General features: G+C 46.8%; 2 protein-coding genes across 2 annotated transcripts in view; both read right to left on the bottom strand.

The window, feature by feature from the left end:
- The window catches only part of LOC138468320 (exportin-5-like), a 391,463-nt gene extending 373,028 nt beyond the window's left edge, over positions 1 to 18,435 (bottom strand). Inside the window, exon 1 of the mRNA XM_069608823.1 lies at positions 18,344 to 18,435. Within this exon, the coding sequence (XP_069464924.1) occupies positions 18,344 to 18,361 (18 nt within the window). The 5' untranslated portion in view covers positions 18,362 to 18,435. The remainder of the gene's footprint in view (positions 1 to 18,343) is intronic.
- A 1,338-nt stretch (positions 18,436 to 19,773) lies between these two features.
- LOC138467361 (exportin-5-like) overlaps positions 19,774 to 24,393 on the bottom strand; it is a 419,600-nt gene continuing 414,980 nt past the window's right edge. Inside the window, exon 23 of the mRNA XM_069607325.1 lies at positions 19,774 to 19,963. Coding sequence (XP_069463426.1) covers positions 19,774 to 19,963 — 190 coding nt within the window. The remainder of the gene's footprint in view (positions 19,964 to 24,393) is intronic.

Here is a 24,393-nt window from a genome sequence, read left to right as displayed (position 1 = left end):
CTGCACACAATCCGGTGTTTCTACCCTGGCATTTCGGTTTCCAGCAGCAACTCTGTGGAAATTCAATGAGCTCTGAGAGAATGTCCAGGTGGCTTACTTTGGAGTTGATTGGTCCCACCAACTCAAGGAGAAGTCGTCCTTGCAGGGGCTTCTCGGTCGATAGGAATTTGGAGCTTCAGCACAGCAGCAGGGCTTCACCGGGCAAACCAATGGTCCAGGAGTTGTAGCAGGTGTCCTCTACAAGTTCTTCTTCGGTTCCTTCGTCCAGTGGTCGACTGCCTTCAAAGCCAAAAGCCTTGGTTTTTTTATTCAGTTCTCTCCCATTCATTCCAGCCTAGCTCCACCCAGCAGGGTGGCTGTCCTTGCCGGACACCTCCCTCACTTCCTGCACACCCCAGACACCCTGGAGCTAGAGGCGGGCTTCACTCGTGAATCCCGCCAAAGGCAAAGCAGACAAAGGGACCAAACCTGGTTTGGCGTGCACAGTAAATCTCAAGAAGGACCTATTCACAAACAAATGGTGAAAAAAAAAGACTGGGCCATTTTGATAAAAATGGCACCCTGGGTGCATTAATGCAGCTGCCAATGCAGCCTGTGGTAAATGCACACCATGGTAGTTAAACGTAAACCACTGCCACCAGCCATTCAGTGAGGAAAGGGTCACATAAAAAATGAGCAGCTAGATAAAGGGGATACTAGGTAACCCCGCCAGCACCCTATTGGAAATTAGTGTGTGCTGGGTCTAGAAAGTTACATAGGTAAGTAGAGTCAATTTCACTTTACTGCTCTGAGATTCAGTAGTTTATCCCGGAGAAGGTATTTAAACCTCAGGAAATCTGAAAGACTTCCCTGTGTCACTGCACTGAAGGGTATCTATTATGACCACATGTAATTGCGACAGCCAAAAATATGGACTTTACACCACATAGATATGTGGGGGGAGGGGGGATTCCCACACCACCCTGCCATATTTCTATATTATCCCATTCCCCCTCCCCACATATATGTGGTGTAAAGGGTGTGTTTAAAGAAAGAAATAAGTCAGGCATTTTGGCTGTCGCAATTGTGAGGGCGATATTTTGGGCCATTTCCCACAGAAGGTGCTGTGTGACAACGCAAAAGATGATGCTTATGGAGTTTGTCAGACTCCACCACCAAAATAAACAGTGTACCATATCATATTAAAATCTATGAGAGAGTTAAAAAAAAAAGTAAAACATTTTTTAAAAAAGGGCCTCACTCCTCCAAGGTAAAGGGAATTCGCACATTTTGGAGAATTCTCCCTAAAAGTCGCAAACAGATCCACTTGAGGGGTTCCCCAAAGGGTGAAGATCTCTTGAAGGACTTCCTGAGCTAGTTCCCACTCGTGGGAGACTGTGCTCGGCCTGCTCAGAGCGTCTGCCGCCGTGTTCTGCTCTCCGGCTAGGTGAACTTACCGATAGAGAGATTCCTTCTTGAATTGCCCAGAACCAGAGCTGCTGTTAGGGAGAATTCTCAGAAATGTGCCAATTCCTCTCTACCTTAGAGACCACCAGAAACTTTACTGGATTTTAGGACTTTTCATTTTTAACCTGGAGAGAGCAAGACCCCTTTATCCCCCACTCTCTCATGTATTTCTCTGTAATTTGAACACTATTTATTCTTGATTGTGCAGACAAACTCCATAGGCATCATCTTTACATTGTGACAAACGGCACCTAAAAGTTTTTCAGATTTCCCAAAGATTTAAATACCTTCTCTTGGTGAAACTACTATTTTCAAGAGCAGTAAAGTGACATTGACTTTACTTACATTCGTAACTTTCTAGACCCAGCACCCACTATCTTACAATAGGGTGCTGGAGGGGTTAACTTAGTATCCCTTTTGTCTAATTTCTCATGTAACAATTGTATGTTACCCTTTCTACAATTAATGGCTGCTGGCAGTGGTTTACTTTTAACTAGCATTGGGAGTTTCTACCGCGGGCTGCGTTCGCAGCTGTGGTAAAGCACCCATGGGTGCCCATTTTGTCAAAATGGCACAGGTTTTCTTTTCGACATTTCTTGCTGGAAAGGTCCTTCTTGAGATTTCCTCTGCGCGCCAAACCAGGTTTGGTCTCTTTGTTCATTTTTATCTTTGGTGGGATTTACGAATGAAGCCCACCTCTGGATTCAGTATGTCTGGCAGGGGCAGTGAGGGAGGTGCCTGAACCTCCCTGTGCTTCATCCCCTTTGTTACAGGAATGCACCCAAAGGTGATTGGCCGGCTGGCTGTCCGGCAAGGACAGCCACCCTGCTGTGTGATTGACAGCTAGGCCGGAATGAATGGGAGAAACCAGCATAAAAGGCCAGGCATTTTGGCTTGGAAGAGACACCTGCTGCAACTCCTGAACCGTTGGTTTGCCCGGTGAAGCCCTGCTGCTGTGCGGAAGCTCCGAATTCACCTCGACTAGAGAAGCCCAGCAAGGACGACTTCTTCCCTTGATTTGGTGGGATCAATCAACTCCAAAGTGAACTTGTCAGGACATCCTCTCGGAGCTGGCTGTACTTCCTTGCTGCTGCAGGAACCAAAGTGCCAGGGAGAGGAACACCAAATTTGAGTGCATCACTTTTAAGTCAGACCCGAGCTGCTGGAAGATCCTTCGGACTCCTAGTAAGCAGGACTGTCCAAGCCAGAGCCACCTCCACAGAGTGCTGGACCCCAGATGAGAGGAAAGTCCAAAGTGGTATCCGAGAGTCTGTAGTGGAGCTATGTGCTGAGACATGAGGAGCTGAAACTGCGAAGTGCCGCTGTCCTTTTTTGTCACTGACCATCCCGTTGTGTTGCAGGAGTAACCAGAAGTCCTCCCTCTTGTCCCCACGACTGAGGCACAGGAACAGGATCTGCAGAGCCACAATGCAACAGAAACCAGCTGGAGCCATTTCTTCTAACCAAAGCTACTTTACAGTCTAACAACTCACCTCTTGTTGTGGTAGCCTTACTTGATCTCAGTTGAGACTTGTCGTGGTTGCTTATGTAGAGTTGCTCACAGCTTCTTTACTTCACAAGCCTAACCAGCTTGTGGCCCGACATTGGTTCTACTTTTTATACAAAGACGTCTAAAACATTGTGCAAGACTTTTACTTACCTGCAAGAAGTGCTTCAGCTCACCCAGACTTTTGCCCAATTGACTTTGGCCTGGCCATGGCTCTCTGAATGACTTCTCTCCTCCGATTGTGTGTTTCTACCTTCCTTCCAGGAAAGGTAGAACTTGCTCTGCATTGGGGGTTCAAAAGTACTTCCCTGCTTCAGAAAATTTGTGAGATCTCTCTTGTTTTGTTCTAAGAACCCTAACTTTGACATGCTCCCAAGTATTGCTCTAAATGCAACAGTGATAAATCAATGTCCACATTGCCTTAGCTTAGCTATTCAAGTCGCCTGAGGGTGTAGGAAGTGAGTGTGCCATCCCAAAAAGGGTATTTGCTGATTTAGAGAAACTAAGAGTGTGTGTTTTGGAGTGTATTTGTGTGTTACTTTTATATTGTCGCTTCTGAAGAAGGCTTATTCAAACTGACTGTTAGATTAAGAAATGTTTAATCAAGAAACATTGTGTGTAAGAATTTACTTGGATACTTGTCACTGTGAATCTCTGTGCAACTCCCCTTCTGACCCCTCGAGATAAACCTGGCTGCTCAATCATGCTACCAACCTGTGTAGTACAGACTTATACCAAAGGGTGGGTTCCTATTGCCAGGAAGTCAAGGTTGTTGTAGTGCGTGTTAGGGAGAATTTTCAAAGATGTGCTAATTTCCTCTACCTTAGAGACCCCCAGCAACTTTGCTGGATTTTGCGGACTTGATTGTTCTTTTTAACCTGGAGAGAGCGGGAGCCTTTTTACCACTCTCTCGTGTATTTTAAGTGATTTGATACACTGTGTCTTGTTTTGGTTATGGAGTCTAACCAACTCCAAAGGCATCTTTTACAATTGTGTCACAAAGCACCTTCAGTGCAGTAACACAGGTAAGTCTTTCAGATTTCCCAAGGTTTAAATACCTTCTCTGGGATCAACTACTGTTTCCCAGAACAGTGGAGTGAAATGGACTTCACTTAGCCCTGTAAAATTCTACACCCAGCACACCCATTCTTACAATAGAGTGCTGGAGGGGTTACTTAGTATCCCCCATGTCTAGTTACTCATGTAACAGTCAAATGTTACCCTTTCCTTTCCGAATGGCTGGTGGCGCCTCGCCCACCCTTCTAAAAATGCAGGCCCCACCCCGTTCAGTTATGTGTTTTTGTTTTGGTGTGCCACCCCAAGATTGTGTGGCTAGCCCTATGAAAACTTTCTGGGGGCGCCACAGCCTCCTTTGTTAAAACGGTTCCCGGTCGTCTTTTTTTTGCCATTTCTTTGTGGAAAGGTCCTTTTCAAGTTATTCTCTATGCGCAAAACCAGGTTTGGTCTCTTTGTTCATTCGCCTTTGGCCGGCTTCAGGAGTGAAACCCGCCTCTGGCTCCAGAGTGTCTGGGGTAGGCAGGAAGTGAAGGAGGTGCCCAAAACTCCCTGTGCTTAGTCTCCTAGGAGACCCAAATGCACTCTGGCGATTGGCTGTCTGACTGTCCGGGAAGCACAGCCACCCTGCTGGGTGAGTGGCAGCTAGGCTGGAATGCATGGGAGAGAACTGAATAAAAGGTTTGTCTCTTGGCTTGGAAAGCAGAGTCGACCACTGGACGAAGGAACCAAAGAAGAGCTTGAAGAGGGCGGCTGCTGCAACTCCTGGACCGTTGGTTTGCCCGTTGAAGCCCAGCTGCAGGTCCGAATCACCAAGTTCGCATTGACAGAGAAGCCCTGTAAGGACGACTTCTCCCTTTGAGTTGGTGGGACTAATCAACTCCCAAGTAAGCCACCTGGACACCCATCTCGGAGCTGGTTGCATTTACTCAGAGTGCTGCAGGAAACCGTACAGCCAGGGAGAGGGACACCAGATTGTGTGCATTGCTTGCAAGCTGGCCAAAAGCTTTTGGAATATCCTCCCGACTCCCACGAAGCAGAACTGACCAAGCCTGCCTGCCGCCCCCCCCTCAGTGGAGTGAGGGACCTCAGATGTGAGGAAAGTCGACCTTGACAGCAAAGAAGAACAAGTTACTTTCTTACCTGGTAACGTTCTTTCGATGGGATGGTCCGACGACGTATTCCATATCTATGACATGTAATCACCACAGCTGTGCTGCTTCGGAAACTTTTTTCGGCGTCTGCGTCCTGCGTCGATGACGTCGATGCGCCGTCGTCGAGGACCTCCTCCGACGTCCGACGTCATCCGATGTGATAAGTAGGACGCACAACGCCCGTAGCCTCAGTTGTAGTTTTTTCCCCCAGAACGTGTGACACTAGTCAACTGCCAGTCAGACACAAAGCCTTGCGGAACGTAAGCTGCAATCGCAAAGAAATTCTGCAGCGGGGAAGGCAGGGCGGGAGCGATATGGAATACGTCGTCGGACCATCCCATCGAAAGAACGTTACCAGGTAAGAAAGTAACTTGTTCTTCGAGGGGATTGGGTCCTCCGACGTATTCCATATCTATGACAGACTCCCAAAGCAGTACCAGAGCAAGGAGGAGGGAAAGAATTTAGAATCAAAATTTAGAATAGCCAATCAAATAGAGTAAAGGACCGCCTTGCCAAAGGCCAGATCCTGTGCTCGGATGGAATCAAGGGAATAGTGACGTACAAATGTATGTACTGAAGCCCAGGTGGCTGCATCACAGATGTTGCGAATAGGAACACCCCTCTGCAGGGCAGTAGATGCAGCCATACCCCTGGTAGAATGGGCCCGCAAGCCAGCCGGTGGGTCCTTGCCCGCCAATCGGTAACACTCCGAGATGGCCAAAATAATCCAGCGAGACAAAGTCTGTTTCATCACAGCTTGCCCTAAACGCTTTCCAGCGTAACCAATAAAGAGTTGATCGTCCACTCTGACCCGGGACATGCGTGAAACATAAAAGCTTAAAGCTCTCCTAGGATCAAGCCTATGGAGCCTCTCCTCTTCCTTACCAGGATGCGGAGGAGGATAGAATGCCGGAAGAACAACCTTCTGGGCCAAATGAAATTCCGTCACTACCTTCGGAAGAAAAGAAGGACGAACTCTAAGGACAACCCTGTCCTTGTGAAATACAGTGAAGGGTGGCTTAACTGAAAGTGCCTGTAACTCACTCATTCTGCGAGCGGAAGTAACCGCAACTAAAAACACAGTTTTCAGAGTTAACAGCCTCAAAGGGCAAGAATGTAAAGGCTGAAACGGAGCACCCATAAGAAACTTAAGAACAAGGTTTAAATCCCAACCGGGCACCAGGAAAGGTGACGGAGGGAACACATTAGTGAGCCCTTTCAGAAACTGTGAAATTAAAGGGATTTTAAAGTAAGAACACTCTTCAGACGAGCGCTTAAAGATGGACAGCGCCGCCAGGTAACCTTTAATGGTACCCACTTGCAAGCCTCTTTGGGCCAAAGAAAGTAAAAAGGACAGAACCATGGGGATGTCACATGCAAAAGGATCCACATTCTGAACTCGGCACCAGTCGCAGAATTTACGCCAACGGCAACGGTACAGAGACTTTGTTGCTGGCCTTCGGGCCGAAAGCAACACCTCCATCACGTCTTCAGGGAGGTCCCAATCCTTATACCTCAACCTTTCAGAAGCCAAGCGTGAAGTTTGAGGGATCCGACCTCTGGATGGAGAACCTGACCCCCCCTCCCGTGAGAGCAGATTGTCTCGGTAGGGAAGACGACGCGGACGGCAGATGGACAAGTCGAGAAGGTCCGGGTACCACGTCCTCCGAGCCCACGCCGGAGCAATGAGGATGATCCGGGAGCCGAATTTCCGTAACCTCCGCAGCACTTGCGGGATGACGGGGACTGGAGGAAACGCGTACAGCAGCGGGAACGACCACTCCACCACGAACGCGTCTCCTAAGGCTCCTTTTGGAGGAAATTCCCGCGAGCAGAACCTTTCGCACTTCCGGTTGACACTGGAGGCGAAGAAATCCACTTGAGGGGTCCCCCGAAGGACGGAGATCTCCAGGAGAATCTCCTGAGCCAACTCCCACTCGTGAGCGTCCGCCGTCACGTTTTCGTCTCCGGCCAGATGAACTGCCGAGATCGAAACTTCCTGCTGGATGGCCCAGAACTCCAGCTGCATCGCCTCCCTGCACAGAGGAAGTGACCCTGCCCCCCCTTTTTGTTGAGGTAGTGCATGGCCACTGTGTTGTCCCTCAGGATCAGGACACTCTTTCCTCGCGCAGTCGGCAGAAAAGCCTTCAGGGCTAGCCTGACGGCCCTCAGCTCCAACAGATTGATATGGAGTCTGGACTCCGACGGAGACCAACGACCGCTGACTGTCAGCCCGTTGGCATGAGCTCCCCAACCCGTGAGGGATGCATCCGTCATGATCGACACCTCCGGCCAGGGAAGCCAAAACGGAGCCCCCTTCATCAAGTTGCCTTCGACTGCCCACCACAGAAGGTCCCGGGCGCCCGAGGGCGGCACCTGAAACGGGTCCGACATCCTGCCGGAGGACTGCGACCATTGCGTCTTGAGTGCCCACTGCAAAGATCTCATCCGCAGGCGAGCCTCTGGCACCAGAAGAATACAGGATGCCATGAGGCCGAACAGCCTCAAGAACTTGAACGCTGGGAGCGTCTGGGCATGCTGAAACCTGTGCACCATCTGCTGAATGTGAAGAGCCCTCACCTGGGGAGGAAAACACTGCCCCAGGGAAGTGTCGAGCACTGCTCCGATGTACTGGAGCCGCTGTGTCGGCGTCAAATGGGACTTCTTTAAATTGAGGGAGAAGCCCAGCCTGAGAAGGGAGTGGCAGGTGACTGACAGATGATCCAGGACTTGCTCGGGAGAGCTCCCCCTGATCAACCAATCGTCCAGGTAGGGGTAGACGTGAATCCCCCCTTGCCTGAGATGCGCTGCCACCACCACCATGAGCTTGGTGAAAACCCTCGGGGCGGAGGTCAATCCGAACGGCAGGACCCGAAACTGAAAGTGCGAGTCGCCAACCGCGAACCTCAGGTACTTCTTGTGCTTGGGATGGATCGGCACATGGAAGTAAGCATCCTTGAGGTCGAGTGACACCAACCAGTCCTGAAGCTGAAGGGCCTGGAGGACTTGAGAGAGAGTAACCATCTTGAACTTGTCCTTCCTGAGGAGTTTGTTCAAACCGCGCAAGTCCATGATGGGTCTCAATCCCCCGTCTTTCTTCGAAATCGAAAAATAAGGGGAATACCATCCCTTGTTCCTCTCCGCTACAGGCACCAGTTCTATGGCGCCTTTCTCCAGCAGGGCTTGAAATTCCTGCGCAAGGAGCGGATCCGGACTCTGCAAAGAGAGGTTCCCCGGTGGATTGTCGCGAGACCTGTGCCGAAAGGGAAGACAGTAGCCGTGGGTAATGATCTCCAGAACCCACACATCTGAAGTAATGGCTTGCCACTCTACAAGATGCTGCGCCAGCCTTCCCCCAACCGGCGAACCATGGGACATGGCCTCATGACTGAGTGGGAGCGGCCGCGGCGTTACCTGAGGGCAAAGAGGCAACTGCCCGAGCGGCCTTGGCACCACGGGTACCCTGTCGTCCACCTCTGGTACCCCTGCGTTGGCCTCTTTGACTGCCAGCTCCTCTTGCTTTACTGAAGGACGAGTAATAGCGAAAGGAACCACCCCTCCACTGCTGTCCCCTAGGACGAAAAGGCGGAGGTTGGCGAACTGCAGCGCCCAACGACTTTGCTGCAGCTTTCGAGGTCTGCAACCTCTCAAGGCTCTCGTCAGCCTTGCTGCCAAAAAGGTGTTCACCGTCAAAGGGCATGTTGAGGAGCCGAGATTGCACATCAGGAGCAAACCCCGACTTCCGCAACCACGCAAACCTGCGTATCACGGTGCTCGCCGCCATGGACCTACTGACGCATTTAGCTAAGTCCAAACCCGACTGAACGGACTCACACACGGCATCCTTACCATCCTGGACCATAGCAAGGAAACCATCCCGTTCGTCCCCTTCGGGAATATGTTCAGCCGCTAACGCAACACAGTTCCACAGAGTGTGCATGAAACGAGACAAGGCACAAATGGAGTTGGCCGCCTGAAGCGCCATACCACCAGAAGAAAACACTTTCTTCGCCCAGGCATCAAAACGTTTGTCGTCCCTATCAGGAGGGATGGTAGGGTACGACGCCTGCTTTGCCGGGGCCGTGGCCGCCTGCACCACCAAACTCTCCGGAGTGGGGTGCCTGGTCAAGTAGCAGGGGTCGCTACTGGCTGGACGGTATTTTCGCGACAAGGATCTGCCCACCGCCGGGAGACTCTCCGGAGCAGTCCAAGCCGCCGCCACCCTTCTCTGTAAAGCCATATGGAACGGCAGTTCCGGATCAGTTGGGGGACCAACATCAAGGATGTCCGTCAGATCATCCTGCACAAACTCCCCTGGGGGAGCAGACCATCCCAAGTACTCAGAAACGCTAGCCATAAGGCGCCGGTACGAGGAATCGGCATGAGAGCCAGGCTCAGGCCTACAAAACTCCACCTCCGGAGAGGTGTCCAGTCCACTGGCATCATGCAGTGACTGTCTCAAATCGTTAAACTGACTATGGCCCGAGACAATTTCATCTGGAACCTGACTAGGAACCAGGCCATCAGAATCCTCATCCGCCTCTGAAATATAGTCCAGGTGGCGAAAAGAAGGCACCCGAGAGTGCTTGCTCTTAACCAGAGCCTTCCTAGGGGGTTCTCCCGTGCCACGGGGTACCTCCGACACGAAAGGCGTCGAGAGAACCGGCATCAGCGTCGAGGAAATCGGCGTCCACGTCAGACGCAGCGCCTCCAGCATCGGCGGCGTCGACACAGCCCTCGAAGCCGGAGCCCCGAGCGTGTCTCTCGACGACCTGAGCATCGACGGCTTCGACGACTTCCTCGGAGCCGGAGCCTCGAGAAAGCCTGTCGATGCCTTCGACGCCTCAGACGTCGATGTCTTCCTCGAAGACCTCACAGGAGCACACGGTCTCGAACGCGTCGAGGACCGGGACCTGGAACGGGTACGTCGAGAACGAGTCTCCTTGTCCGAACGGGACCTCTCCCGTGACTCGTGCTGACCACTCATGCGAGCGATGTCTCTCGACCTCTCACGACCGACCCCACTCGGGGGCACGGACGGCTTAGTACCCTGCGACTCAAGAATCGCCAGCATTTCCTTCCCAAAGGAAGCCCATTCCTCCGGCGTCGCACGGCTGGTGGGGTAAGCAATGTGCCGGGCAGAGTCCTCCGAAGGGGACCTGGAAGACGACCGGTGTCGGCGCTTCCGAAAATGCCTCGAAGAGGCTGAGGAGTGGCGAGACCGACTCCTAGAAGGAGACCCACGAGACTTCCGATGATGACGCGGAGAGTCACCCCTCGAATCAGCCGTCGAAAGCCCCGCAGACTTCGACTTCCTGGGCTTGGACACCCGACCTACCGGCAACTTCTTCTTACGTTCGCGTAAGGCTTTGGATGTGAGCGACTGGCAGTCGATACAGTCATCCGTGTCGTGGGCCTCCCCGAGGCACCAGAGGCAGGCGTCGTGCGAGTCTGTCACCGACATCTTAGACCCACACTCCCCGCACTTCTTGAAACCCGGACGCGTGGTCGAAGACGAAGTAGAAGACATCTTCACACGAAGGATTTTTCACAAAACGAACAGGTTCGAAGAACCGAAAAGAACAGAACTCTAAAGAGTCGAGGCGTGAACCGAGAAACACAAAGCACCACGTTCGCGGAAAAAACGGAACTGAGGCTACGGGCGTCGTGCGTCCTACTTATCACATCGGATGACGTCGGAGGAGGTCCTCGACGACGGCGCATCGACGCAGGACGCCGAAAAAAGTTTCCGAAGCAGCACAGCTGTGGTGATTACATGTCATAGATATGGAATACGTCGGAGGACCCAATCCCCTCGAACTGTGCTTATTGCTATTTGCTACACCGCAAGGAGCTTAAACGCGAAACAGCCACTGAAAGTAAAGATTGCCGGTTGCCAGCTTTGACGGTGCCAATACAGTGCAGGAGTCCCGACGCCCTCCCTCTTGTCCCCAAGACTGAGGCCCAGGAACAGTGAGATCTGCAGGGCTGTACAGGAGAAGAAGTCTTCAGCTGCATCTTTTTCTTCTTTACCAAGGTACTGTAAAACTAGACTAAGAACTTACCTCTTACTGTGCTTGTAACTTCAGCAACTCGAGTCTAATCAGCTTGTGGCCCTACATTTGATTCTTCTTATTCTGAAAGACTCCTAAGAACTTGTGCTAAGACTTTTCCATTTACTTACCTGAAGTGCTGCATCCTATACAAAGACTTTGGCTTAGCCGATTGAATTGTACGACTCTTCTAAGAGGATCTGAAAGTATTTGCACTGCTTAAGAATATTGGTGATCTCTTGTGTTGTAATAACATTTGCCTTTTACCAACTTTTAAGAGTGTTCTGAATGCCAACAGAAAGATTTTAATGTCCCCAGCACCCTTGTTACTGAAGTCACCTGTGGGTGTAGGTTGTGTCTGGGGGGCATTCCAAAAGGGCCTTGTCTGATCCAGAAACTCAGAGTGTACAGTATTGAAGTATATTTGTGTTTTACCATTCTATTGCTCCCTTCTGAAGAAGGCTTTATAACTGACTGATAAATTATTAATTGTTTATGCAAGAAAACTTGAGTGTAAGTTTATTTGAATACCTGTAACTCCACTACTGCTCACATTTCCCCTCTTTAGATAAGCCTGGCTACTCAACACGCTACCAAAACTGTAGTACAAGCTTATACCAAAGGTTGGATTGCCTATACCTGTGGTCATAGTTGTTTGTAGTGTTCCCAGAGGGTATTGCATTCAAACTTTGCCTAACAGTGCACCCAAAGCATACTACTCCAAATCTTGCCTAACAGCTGCATTGCCTCTCTGCACAGTGGTAGTGACCCTACACTGCTTCTCTTGTTGAGGTAGTACATGGCCACTGTGTTGTCCGTCATTCACAGGGAATTATTTCCCCATACAGAGGGCAGGAAGGCCTTTAGCGCTAGTCTGATTGCCCTCAGCTGCAAAAGGTTCATGTGTAGTTTGGACGCCAATGGAGACCAACGACCGCTGATTGTCAGTTTGTTGGTGTAGGCTCCACACCCCGTGAGTGAGGAGTCTGTCACTAGCGTCATCTCCGGCCATGGTTGCCAAAAAGATTCTCCCTCAGGAATGTTGTCTTTGCAAGCCCAACATAGAAGGTCCTGAGCAACCCTGCTCGGAACTTGCAGTTGGTCTGACATATTCCCTGAGAATTGGAACCATTGAGTCATCAGAGCCCATTGAAGGCGTTTCATTCGGGCCTCTGGCACCAGAAAAATTCAGGGTGCCATGAGACCGAGCAACCTCAGAAAACTGAAGGCCGGAAGATGCTGGGCATCTTGGAATCTTGTTAACATCTGCTGAATGTGTTGAGCTCTCACCTCGGGAGGCAAGGCTTTCCCCAAGGAAGTATCCAGGACAGCTCCAATGAATTGGAGTCTTTGGAATGGTATCATATGGGACGTCTTGTAATTCCGGGAGAAGCCCAGTCTGTGAAGGGAGTGGCAGGTTATACTGAGATATTTCAGGGCTTGTTCTGTTGAATGACCCCTTATCAGCCAATCATCTAGGTATGGGTAGAGGTGAATTCCCCCACCCCCCTCTCCTGAAACTCACTGCCACCACCGCCATCAACTTGTTGAAAACCCTTGGAAATGAAAATGAGAACCGCCAATCGCGAACCTCAGGTACTCTCTCTGCTTGAAACGCATTGGCACATGAAAGTAAGCATCCTGAAGGTCCAATGATACCAACCAGTCTTGGAGTTGGAAAGCTTGAAGGATCTGAGAAAGGGTTACTATCTTGAACTTGTCCTTCCTGAGGAACTTGTTCAAGTTTCTTAAGTCCAAGATGGGTCTCAATCCTCTGTCCTCCTTGGGAATCAGAAAGTAGGGGGAATACCAACCCTTGTTCCTCTCCGCTACAGGTACATGTTCTATTCCACCTTTCTCTAGCAGGGTCAAGATTTCCTGCACAAGGAGCAGATCTGGAATTTTGACAGTTGTATCCCGGTGGATGTTCTGGAGGCCTGTTTTGAAAGGGAAGGCAGTAACCGCGGGCTGTTTCCAGTGCCCAAGCATCTGAAGTAATGTGCCACCGTTCATGCAGATGCAGAGAAATTCTGCTTCTCACCGGGGTCTTGTGGGTCAAGGCCTCAAGAGTGGCTTAGAGGCGGCTGCAGCAGTGGCTCAGTATAATTTTGCCGCTGCTGCGAACGATTTAGCACCCCTTCCTTGTCCAGCACGAGGGAATTTTCTTTGCACCCTTTGTCCAGCCTGTCCTCTTCCTCTACCAATTGAGGAAGAGAAACGAAAAGAACAACCCCTTCACGAAGATGAGCCTGAATGGGGTTGTTGAGGTTGCCGAATTGAGGCGCTAAGAGATTTTGCTGCTGCCTTGGAGGTCTGCCGCTTCGCCAAAAACGTTCATCCACCTTACTGACTAACAACCACGAGGCGTCAAAGGGCAGGTTGAGAAGCCTAGCATGCACGTCCGGTGCAAACCTAGACTTCCTCAACCACGCAAATCTGCGTAGTACAGTGCTAGCAGCCATGAATCTGCTGATGCTGTCAGCAGTATCCAAACCTGACTGAAGACATTCTTCCATTGCCGCCTTACCATCCTTAACTATAGCCCGGAAGCAGTCTCTCTCTTCGCCTTCCGGAATGTGATCATCCACCTTGGCAACAAAGTCCCACAGGGTATAAGTGAATCTGGAAAGAGTACAAGTGACATTGGTCGATTTCAAGGCCATGCTGCCTGCCGTGAAAACTTTACATGCCCAGGCATCTACCCTCTTGTCATCTCTATCTGGGGGATGGAGTGATAAGCCGATTGCCTGGATGATGTGGCAGCCTGTACTACCAAGCTCTCAGGTGTGGGGTGCTTGGTTAGGTATTCTGGATCGCTACTCGAAGGCCTGTACTTCCTTGCGAAGTTTCTATTTAGTGCAGGTGTAAATTCTGGGGCCTCCCAATATGCAGTGACTTTCCTCTGAAGGGCCTTATGGAAGGGCAGAATTGGGTCCTTCGAGGTCCCTGGTCCAGTATGTCAGTCATGTCGTCCTGTTCATATGTAGGGGAAGCTCTGCTCCAACCCATATACTCTGTGACCCCACGTCATGAGTCTCCTATAGGATGAATCTGCATGCTCAGAAGGGTCAGGCCTACCAGATTCCAGTTCTGGCGAGGTGTCAAGACCACTAGTTGACTGGTGAGAATCATAGGTCTCTCATTTTGGACTCTTCAGAAATTAGCTCTTCTGGCACATTCTGAGTGCTAAATTGTAACCCAAAAGGAGGGGAATCGTCAGAGGGCTGTTATTGTTTGAAGACATACACACACTTAAAGTATTTCTTCGGTTTTTGTAAATCTTGTCCTGTATGGGCAAAGGCCTCGACAAAGTCGAAGTAGCCGTCAATGGTGTTGAAGACGGATTTGAAAATGGCGCTGGTTTACTCAGTAATGACTTCGACTTCAGGGTCGAGAGGTCCGACTCCGATGGAGTCGACAAAGTCATCGAGTTCTTCTACGATTTGTGTTTCTTCAGTGGTACCAAAGGAGGACTCAGATCCCGTGTCGATACTCTCGACGACTTCTGGTCGGTTTGAGAACTTTCTCGACGTATTGCCGGCTTCATGCTCAGCTTCTAAGTAGTAGCCTTCGACTTCCCTTTGTCGTCCAAAGGAGTGACCGGGGCATGACTTGTGTGATTCTGTCAAAGGGGTCATTCTCGAAAATATGCATCATCTCTGATCTAAATGCAACCCACTTTCTTGGGGAATCAGATTTGGTCGGGCATCCTCTGCTGATGAGAAACATTTTTCCGAAGCAGCAAAGCTGGCGAGATATGATATCATAAGATGAGGAATACGTGGGGGGACACTATTCATTCGAAATATATTATAAGAGAAGGAATTTACAATGCCATTCAAAATGGCATTATGCGGGATATGGCACTATGGGGGGGGGGGGGGGGGGCGGATCAACGGGAATGCGACGAGTTAAGATGGTCCGGAGTTTCACAATACGCTGATTTTCAAGGAATTTGTTGCATTAAGTTTACTCACCTCAACTGCACCTCAATATATATATATATATATATATATGTTGCATTTTAGCCAAGTCACATGTCAAAACGCCACCTAGTAACCATCAATGGAGGTACACCTACAATTTAGAGCCACATCAGCAAAGCATTGTGGGTATGCAATTAGCTGTTCATGTATGCTTGAATTTGAGCCAATTTGCATACCCACAATGCCTTGCTGATGTGGCTCTGAACTAGAAGTGTACTTCCAGTGATGGTTACTAGGTGGCGGTGACATTTGTGATTAGGCTCAAATGGTATTATGCACTTTCACATTTGATGCTTGCATCTGCTTAGAATCATATGTTTTGCCTAGGCTGACATCTAATGGTTGGTGCAAAGTATTACATGATCTGTTTTCAAAATCAAATAGGGATGACGACTGGGCGAGTTTGTAATACTATCCCTACTGTGACATGTACTGTACCCATGGTCCTTAAAAATACATCTTTTTGCCTTTGTCCCTTCTAACAACCCACCTCCTTCTCCTGGCACTGCCTGCTAGTCTAAGCAAAGCATGTGATTCTAAGCAGATCCACATGACTCAGAAGACCAACATTACATAGTCTGATGCTTGTATCTGCTTAGATTCACATGCGCCCGCCCTTCCTCCCCCTGTTGTGAGCAGAAGGTACATAGACAGCTAACACCTTTATTTGTTTTTCACTGTTCTTATACTTGTCGATACACTTAACGCAACCTCAGGTCAGGAACAAAACAATCTGAGGACCTCAATGTGTTAAGGACCATGGGTACAGTTCACGTCACATTAGGGATAGTATTACAAACACACATTGTCAACATCCCATTTCGATTTGGAAAACAAGTCATGTAATACTCTGCACCAACCACTATGTCGGACTATGCAAACATGTTATTCTAAGCAGGTTCACAAGCCCCAGAAATATATATACATACATATATACACCTTTCTAATTCAAGAGTTCAGGTTAATCTCGCAAATAAAAGTCTACAAAGAGTGGGAATGAAAGTTAAGATAAACGCACATCTCCATATCACTACAAATCCAACCTTAACACTCCCTCCAACTAAGGTATTGCGTTAACCTACCCAATACTTGAAGAGAGTGCCATGGTTGGATTTGGAGTGGTATGGATTGAGTGGTTGTACCTTAACTAAGTTATTTCCACTCTTTGTAGATTAATTATATTACAGTAACTTTAACTCCTGATTTTAAAAGGTGTTTTTTAAATCTCCAATTTCCGCGGTTTTTGAGGGAAGCATAGCGTATGAGTAGGTTGTTAAACTATTTGTAGTATCACAGTATGAGCGTATACCCTAGAAGTCATATGGTATACATTTATGCAATGTAATTTACATTTTGAAGACCTGCTCTTTACATCTAAAAATTAACAAAGTTAGTCCTGACTTTGATGTCATATATTATATGTATAGTAGTGTACATATACAGAAAGATTTCATACCCATACATGTTGAGTTTGTGTAGAGCATATCCATTGAGCGCATGTCTTCTAGCCCCGTCACAAACGTAGAAGTGTATGGTGTAAGGAAGATGAGAATACATTAAAAAGTGTGGCATGTAAGAACGCGACATAAGAGCGCGTGGTGTAAGGTGTATGAGTGTTTTGTGTGTAAGTGCCTGCCATGGGAGTGTATGGCATATAATTTGCATACAAGTGTTTGATATAAAGTCATGAAATGCACCTGTTTTATCTATTATACATGTGAAATGTCACATTGAAGTCCGATTGGACTGATGTGTGTACTTATGCAAATAGAAGTCATGTAAGATTTGCAGAGGTTGTGCATGTACACAATGTACGTCCTGACTTTGATGTGGGTGTACAGTCCAAATATTAAATATACAGTTAATTCTCTTATTACATGCCTCTTTCGCATATTAAAGCTCACATTAAAAGGAACTGTAACTGGAGACTTTTCAATAACCGGCGTAAAGGAGTTTTACATTTCGTACATGTACGCAATTTAAATCGGATACATCTTACATACATAAGAAAACATATCAATGTCGGGCCCAACTATGATTCGAGTTGCCATAAATTTAGTAGGGTAAATGTACGAAATTTAAATCTTCTACTGTTTGTATGAAAGATGCACAATGATTATGCGCATGCGTCATATATAGGTAAATCTGGAAATGCGAATACCTAGAAATTAGCCAGCTGGATGTTACAAATATGTTTGCAGCGCGCCAATTCATAAGAATATCTAGGGACCCGCTAAAAATCTTGAAAATCAAAGCAGGCAATTTTGAGAAATGTAGTAAAAACATTTTTACCCCCCATATGATAATACCTCATGTAAAAGCTTTTCAAAACTTTTTCGAAAGAAAGGTGGCCATGAAAAATTCTGAAGTGTTCCATGCAGGGGTGGCTGCCTCGAATGTTTGCTATAGGTTTTTCCAGATCTTAGCATGGAAGGGTTCAGGAGTAACTAAGACTTGAGTGACATTCATGTGACCTCAGGCGGCCCCCCTCTTTTGTTCGCCAACAGGTAACCCCACATATTCTCCCCCATGTTCCGATGGTGACTTCATACGTGAAGTAAAAAGTGGCTAAAAAACAACTGCTATACTGGGCTTAAAAAGTGCACTCACCACTAGCTAGAGATAATGACTGTTGGCGAATAGGAATTGGTGTTCTGTGTGCATTTGGGCAATGCCTGAGGCAAGTGACTGTCTGGCTATTAGCTTGCAACGTGACATTTTTAACCCTTGATATACTGTACAGGTTCCACTTTTCTAGGAGTGGTAAAATTAAGGGCCTACATAATTAAATAAGCAATGATGGAATAGGGCCGGCCACGCTTGCACTGAGAGTAGGTGGTGTGCATCCTCCCGACTGGATGAAAAGCTGCGATAGACATTTCTTGTCATGTCAAAAATTGGAAAAAATATTCAATCAATGGATGCAAAAGCAATCCACACTTATACATTAAGCTGGACTTTGTATTGCTTCAAGTGAAATGAGCCACACATTTTATAGTTAACCAAGTACAGTTTGACACACACATATTGTCAATGAACAGATTAATATTCAAACTCTAGGTCCAGAAACATGCAGCTGTATGGAAAATGCACAAATGAATACAATAATCAAACTGGAATAGGAATTCATTTATAATGTCTGGATGTGCACAATAACAATTAAAACGTTCATTGGAATCTTACCACATGTATGGCAGCCATGTATGGTGCTAGAATAGGACAAAGAAATGTCTGATAATGTTGAGGAGGGCAGGACACAACCAAGGGCTTCACAAAGTTGGGTACACAGTGATTAAGGAGGAAACAAAATTAGTGTTTGGCTTTACACAATCCCTGAGCAGATGTTCGCTTACACAGGAAAACTCTTCCACCATGGAACGCTCAACACTAATACACCAATCATTCACTAATATCCATAAAAGATATCAAAAGCACATGAGAAAAATAAATACGAATTCTTATTAGACATTGTGTTGTTGTGATTTGTCAATATAGAAGGATACAGAATTAGCAGCGATAGACGCTTGTATCGGGTAGACAAACAGAGGGTGATGGTTCAATGGCATGTGAAAGCAGAAGGTCTCCGGACAGCAGAGGCACAGTGTAGTGCCAATACCTCTTCAGCCATTCCCGGCAAAGCCAGTACTCTCTATAAACATTTAATAATGCTTTGAGAGGCCTAAAATAATGCTCGGGACTCTACCAATGTGCATTTCTAAAGCAGGATTTTACCAGAAGGCCTCAATGTCCCTGCAATTAAACTTGTAATCACTTGACAAACACTGAGCCTCATAGGCTGTGAGAATCAAAACGCAACGTAAATGTCGGATCTTTAGATGGTGTAAACCTTTCAAATACATACTATGTGAGCAGTTCAAAATAGGAGTAGAGAAATGAAGCACCCTAATTGTTCTAGCCGACAACCTTTGACTTTCCGACTTTCCAACTTCCTGAGTATGCACAATCACCTATGTTGGACTCTGGGACAAAGCATTGGAAGTAATAATGAAGTCTTTTCAGAAAGGATCTGTCAAAGGCATATCGAGTTCGATCAGTAAACTAAGGACTTGAATATGCCCGGCGGAAGGAAAACTAAGAAATTAGTGATTGTGGTACTTCCACTTGGGTTTAAAATGAAGATGAACACAAATAACCTAACAAGAGTCTCATTGAGATAACCATCCTCTGGTGTGCAGGCCTCCAACACACTCACATGGGGCAAAGACCACACTTCAAGTTTAGTGATAAGTGCATGATCCTTATTTTGTTTTTATAGATAAAAAGTGGGAGGGTGCAGTTTCCCTGTTAAAGCTGCACAGCTCTGGAACGCCTTACCCTCGTCCCTGAGGGCAGACCAACCATACCTGCAATTCAGACATAATATCAACTGGTTTAAAGAAAATGACCGCTAAATACATAGGTCGTTGCCCGCCGGCTCACCCCCAATACCCTGCATCGAATATAGCTCTGCGTTTTTGTAATATCTTGTTGTTAGCCTGGCCTGGTCCTAAAATTCACAAGCCGAGATCACCCTGAAAAGTGAAGGTTAGAGGGGATGATTTCTTCAAATGCTACAAGACACAGCCAAGGAAAGACTTGCCACCACCACATCATCAAAGTGTTAAACTAAACTGTACAAGTTGATGCTTCTGATAAAAAAGGATATTAAGCATTGTGTGCAGCCTGTGAGTCGGGAGGTGTTCCAAGTTTATTAAGGCAGAGTTAAGAAGTTGATTAACCAGATCATCCACTTGGTAGAAATTTTCCTTAAAGGACTGTGCAGCATGACCCAAAATACTGAAACTACAAATAGAAAATGATTAAGGAGAAAGACTTAAATTAATGGTAACTGTTAGCAATGCTCAAATTCATGGAAGGTTATTGGAAAAATAAAACAATGCAAGTGCTTTTATAAAAAGAAAGTATTCTGTAAATGGCACTTAAATCAAAAATCACAGTCTGCAAACATGTTGGGTAGCTAAGTACAAGTTACTTATCTTCAGTAATGTGCTTTCCAGTAGATATGGTAGTATTCATAGTGTTAGGGGGATGTTTAGACAGCCCTCTGGTGAGGGGTGTGAAACCATCGATCGTAAGGGCAAGAAGACAATGCTACAACTGTAAAATATCCTGAAACAAATACCATTACTTAATGTTAATGTTCTCTGATGAATGTTCCTCCCACGGATTCCTCATTTTAGATATCAGTTCCTACTTTAGCAGATCTCAGAAATCTTTCCGACAGTAGGGTGTGTCGTACGGTTTCAAAGTCCCTCAACGCTCTTCACACCTGCATCTGTTCGTGAGGTCAGAGTCGATATAAATAGCTTGCACCATGCCCTGTTGCCTCAGTTCCTTGTTTTGTCCCCCGTGCTCAGCTGTGTTCAGGAAGCATACAAATTGTAGGACATTGAAAGAGAAGCATCTATCAGAAAGAATATTACCAGAGGTGACTAATTTGTTCTTCTAATGGAGTGTGTTCTCCCACAGATTCCTCGTCTTAGACAGAACCCCATAGCAATGCTTTGCAAAGGAGGAGAGAAAGCACACTCTTGTGAATCTTGCCTGAAACTACTCTTCCAAAACTGGTGTTCTGACATGACAGGATATCCAGGCAATTGTGTTTTCATAATGGGTTAGGGAAGATCATGCTGCATTTTAACAAATGTCCTGAACTGGTATCCCTCTTAGCAGTGCTGATGTAGTCCCTAGTCCAATGGTAGAATGAGATCGTAATCTTTCAGGAGAATCTTTTCCTGCTATCAGAGTAGTGTGAAATGCACAAGATTATCCATATGGATAATGTTTGCTTGGCTACTGCTTTACCTAGTCTATGACTAGGCGTAGCTGATAAGAAGCTGATCCTCCAACCTGAAGTTGCTGTCCAGGCTGTGTAATATCTCCTCCTCCTTGGAAGGATGAGGTGGAGGACAGAAAGCAATGTAAACTGATTTTCTGAGGTAGATGAAATTCAGAAACAACTTTGGGAAAGATGGGCGCACTATCAGTACCATCTTCTCCTTTGTGAAGATGATCAAAGGTGGCTTGCGCAAAAGGGGTTGCAACTTGGTCAATCGGGGGGGGGGGGGGGGGCAGTGGTGATGGCTACCAAAATTAGTGTTTCCCATGTAAGAAGCTTGAGAGGAGGATAAAGAAGCAGCTAGAAAGGAGCCCCCATCAGACTGTTAATCGCAGGCTGGCAGGTGTTGGTGGAAAGATATCTGTGAAACCTTTCAGAAATGTCATAACTATTGGTATTTTGAAGTATGCTTGAATATAGTTGGCGCAGCGAAATATCCTTTCACAAGAGACACCTATAATCCCTGCTGGGCCAATGCACAAAACATTAATTGCACCTGTTGTAAACCACTATGTTGAACTACAGCATACTGCAAATGACCTCTTCTGGTGGATTCTAGATGTCATTAAAAATTCATTGAACGTACCCCGCTGTCAGTTACAGAAGGAGGCAAAATGGATTCATAGACTGGGAACACATACCAGTGGACTGAATGAGGAATTTCTCCCATTGCTTTAAAAACATACTTCCACAGCATTAATTCCAAAACACAATTCAGGAACATGGCATTAGTACTGCCCCAATCTAAGCCAGATTACATTCAATTCATCTGGTCCAACCAGCAATACTAGATGGAACTCTATGTAAGGGGTACCTTTTCCCTTTTCTTAGGTACCGCCAACTTAATGGTTCGACTCGCCAAAATGGATACAGTTGGCTATGACATTTCATTAAATCAGACTGCATTAACACAGGTGAAAAGTCAAACCCAATGCGCATATATTACTAAACATGTAATCGTCAGGTTCCTGAGGACAAAAACAGCATGCGTCATGGTAACACTGTTTAGGAAACATGGATGCTTGCCAAAAATCTGGTGGTAGTGCCATATAGGCATACCCTAAAGTGCCTATTCGACTTTTGCACTATTTGTGTCCTTTTTCCAGAAATCATGGGCAGGTGTTTGATTCAGCTTTTTTTTTTTTATAATACACCGCTCCACTGTTTACTCACAAACCCGTTTTGGAATACTTCCGAATAAGCTTCAAACCAAATGCTAATTTAAGTTTGTTGCACGTCATAGTTTTTCAAGATTACTGGTAGGCATTTGATTTAGACAAAACAATAAATCGCTCTACCTTTTCCGTCTTAGTATCCATGACGACCACAGTCACCCTGGATGTGGGCCCGACTCGGCTCGACCAATGAATGCAGGGTTTCAAGAGCCTGCTATGATCCAGAACGTGATACCATCACGCGCGCTTTGTGACAAGGGGCATGTAGTACTTAAGTCCAATCCTTGCACAAACCCTTCGACTGCCCTAGTTTCTCATAGCAACTGTTAGGGAGAATTTTCAGAAATGTGCTAATTCCCTTCACCTTAGAGACCCCGAGCAACTTTGCTGGATTTTGAGGACTTGATTTTTTTTTTTTACCTGGAAAGAGTGAGCCTTTTTCCCCCCACTCTGTGTTTTGATATGTGTTTCACATTTGTGTCTTCTGATTATGGAGTTCAGTGCAGTGACAAAGGGATGTCTTTTAGACTTCCCAAAGGTTTAAATACCTTCTCTAGAATGAACTACTGTTTCCCAGAGAATGTAAAGTGAAATTGACTTTACTAGCCTTTTCCAAATTCATCGACCCAGCACACACCATCTTACAATGGAGTGCTGGAGGGGTTACATAGTGCCCTTACAAAAACTGTTACCTCTCCCATCTGCACATGATCAGTGGGGTTATGTATGCAAAATGCCTAAACAATAACTGAAATGTATGACTAAACTGCTATATGCTTATGTAAATGTACAAGTTATGCTGTTTGTCTAATCAAGTATCCTTAACAGCGCCACAATGCCGCCGATGTGCGCTATACAAATGCAAATAAATGCTACCCTCTCCTAGTGAAAAGGATGGTGGCAGTGGTTTTACAATGAACTACCATGATTTTTCCCGAACACGAACACCGGTATCTAAAAATCACAGGAGCCATGTTTTTCAAGATGGCGCCTTAAGCCTCTTTGTTTAAACGAGTCCCGGTCTTTTTTCACCATTTCTTTTTCGAAAGGTCCTTCTAGTGTTTGTCTCTGCGCGCCAAACAAGGTTTGGTCCCTTTGTTTGTGTGCCTTTGGCAGGCTTTAGGACTGAATTCCGCCCTTGGCGTCTGAGTGTCTGGGGAGGGCAGGAAGCGAGGGAGGTGCCCGAAACTCCCTGTGCTTAGTCTCCTAGGAGACCCAAATGCACTCTGGTGTGATTGAAAGGCTGACTGTCCGGCAAGGACAGCCATCCTGACAGGATGAGTGACAGCTAGGCTGGAATGAAAGGGAGAAAACTGTTTAAAAGGCAAGTCTTTTGGACTGGAAGGCAGAGTCGACCACTGGAACGAAAGAACCAAAGATGAGCTGGAAGAGGACTGCTGCTGCAACCACTGGACCGTTGGTTTGCCCGGTGAAGCTCTGCTGCAGGTACAACTTCTCCCTTTGAGTTGGTGGGACCAATCAACTCGACACTAAGCCACCTGGATACCACTTTCGGAGCTGGTTGTATTTTCCTCAGAGTGCTGCAGGAAACCAAATAACTAGGGAGAGGGACACCAGCTTGTGTGCTTGTCTACAGCTACCGGAATTGAAGATTTGCCAGTTGCCAGCTTTTTGACCAGTCCCAGTGCAGGAGTCCCCTGACGTCCTCCCTTTTGCCCCCACGACAGAGGCCCAGGAACAGAGGTCACCAGCTGCATCTTTTTCTTCAGTTGTAAAGGTACTGTAAAATCAGACCGAGTGCTAACCTCTCGCTGTGAAAGTGCTCAAAACTTTCCTAACTCACAAGCCTAATTAGCTTGTGACCCAACATAGGATTCTTCTTGCTATAAACTATTCCTAAGAACTTTTGCAGAGACTTTTCAGTTTATCTACCAGAACTGCTTTATCCTATCCAAGACTTTTTCCCCATTGACTTTGGCCTAGCTTACTGAATTGACTCTTGAACTCAAAATATCTGCACCGCCTAAGAAATAACTGTACTCTTTCTATGTTCTGATAACCTATGCCTTTTTGCTCCTCCTTCAAAGTATTCTGAATGCCTCAAGAGAGTACAGTATTGAAGTATATTTGTGTGTGATTAGATTGCCTCCTTCTTATGAATGTTCTATAACTGACAGTTAAATTAATAAGTATTTAACAAAGAAACCTTGAGTGTAAGAGTTTATTTGAGCTCCTGT

Source organism: Ambystoma mexicanum, chromosome 4q (genome assembly GCF_040938575.1).
Source record: "Ambystoma mexicanum isolate Mex_15411 chromosome 4q, UKY_AmexF1_1, whole genome shotgun sequence".
Lineage (NCBI taxonomy): Eukaryota > Metazoa > Chordata > Amphibia > Caudata > Ambystomatidae > Ambystoma > Ambystoma mexicanum.
The sequence above is the reverse complement of the archived record's forward strand: the minus strand, read 5'-3'. Positions and strand labels throughout refer to the sequence as shown.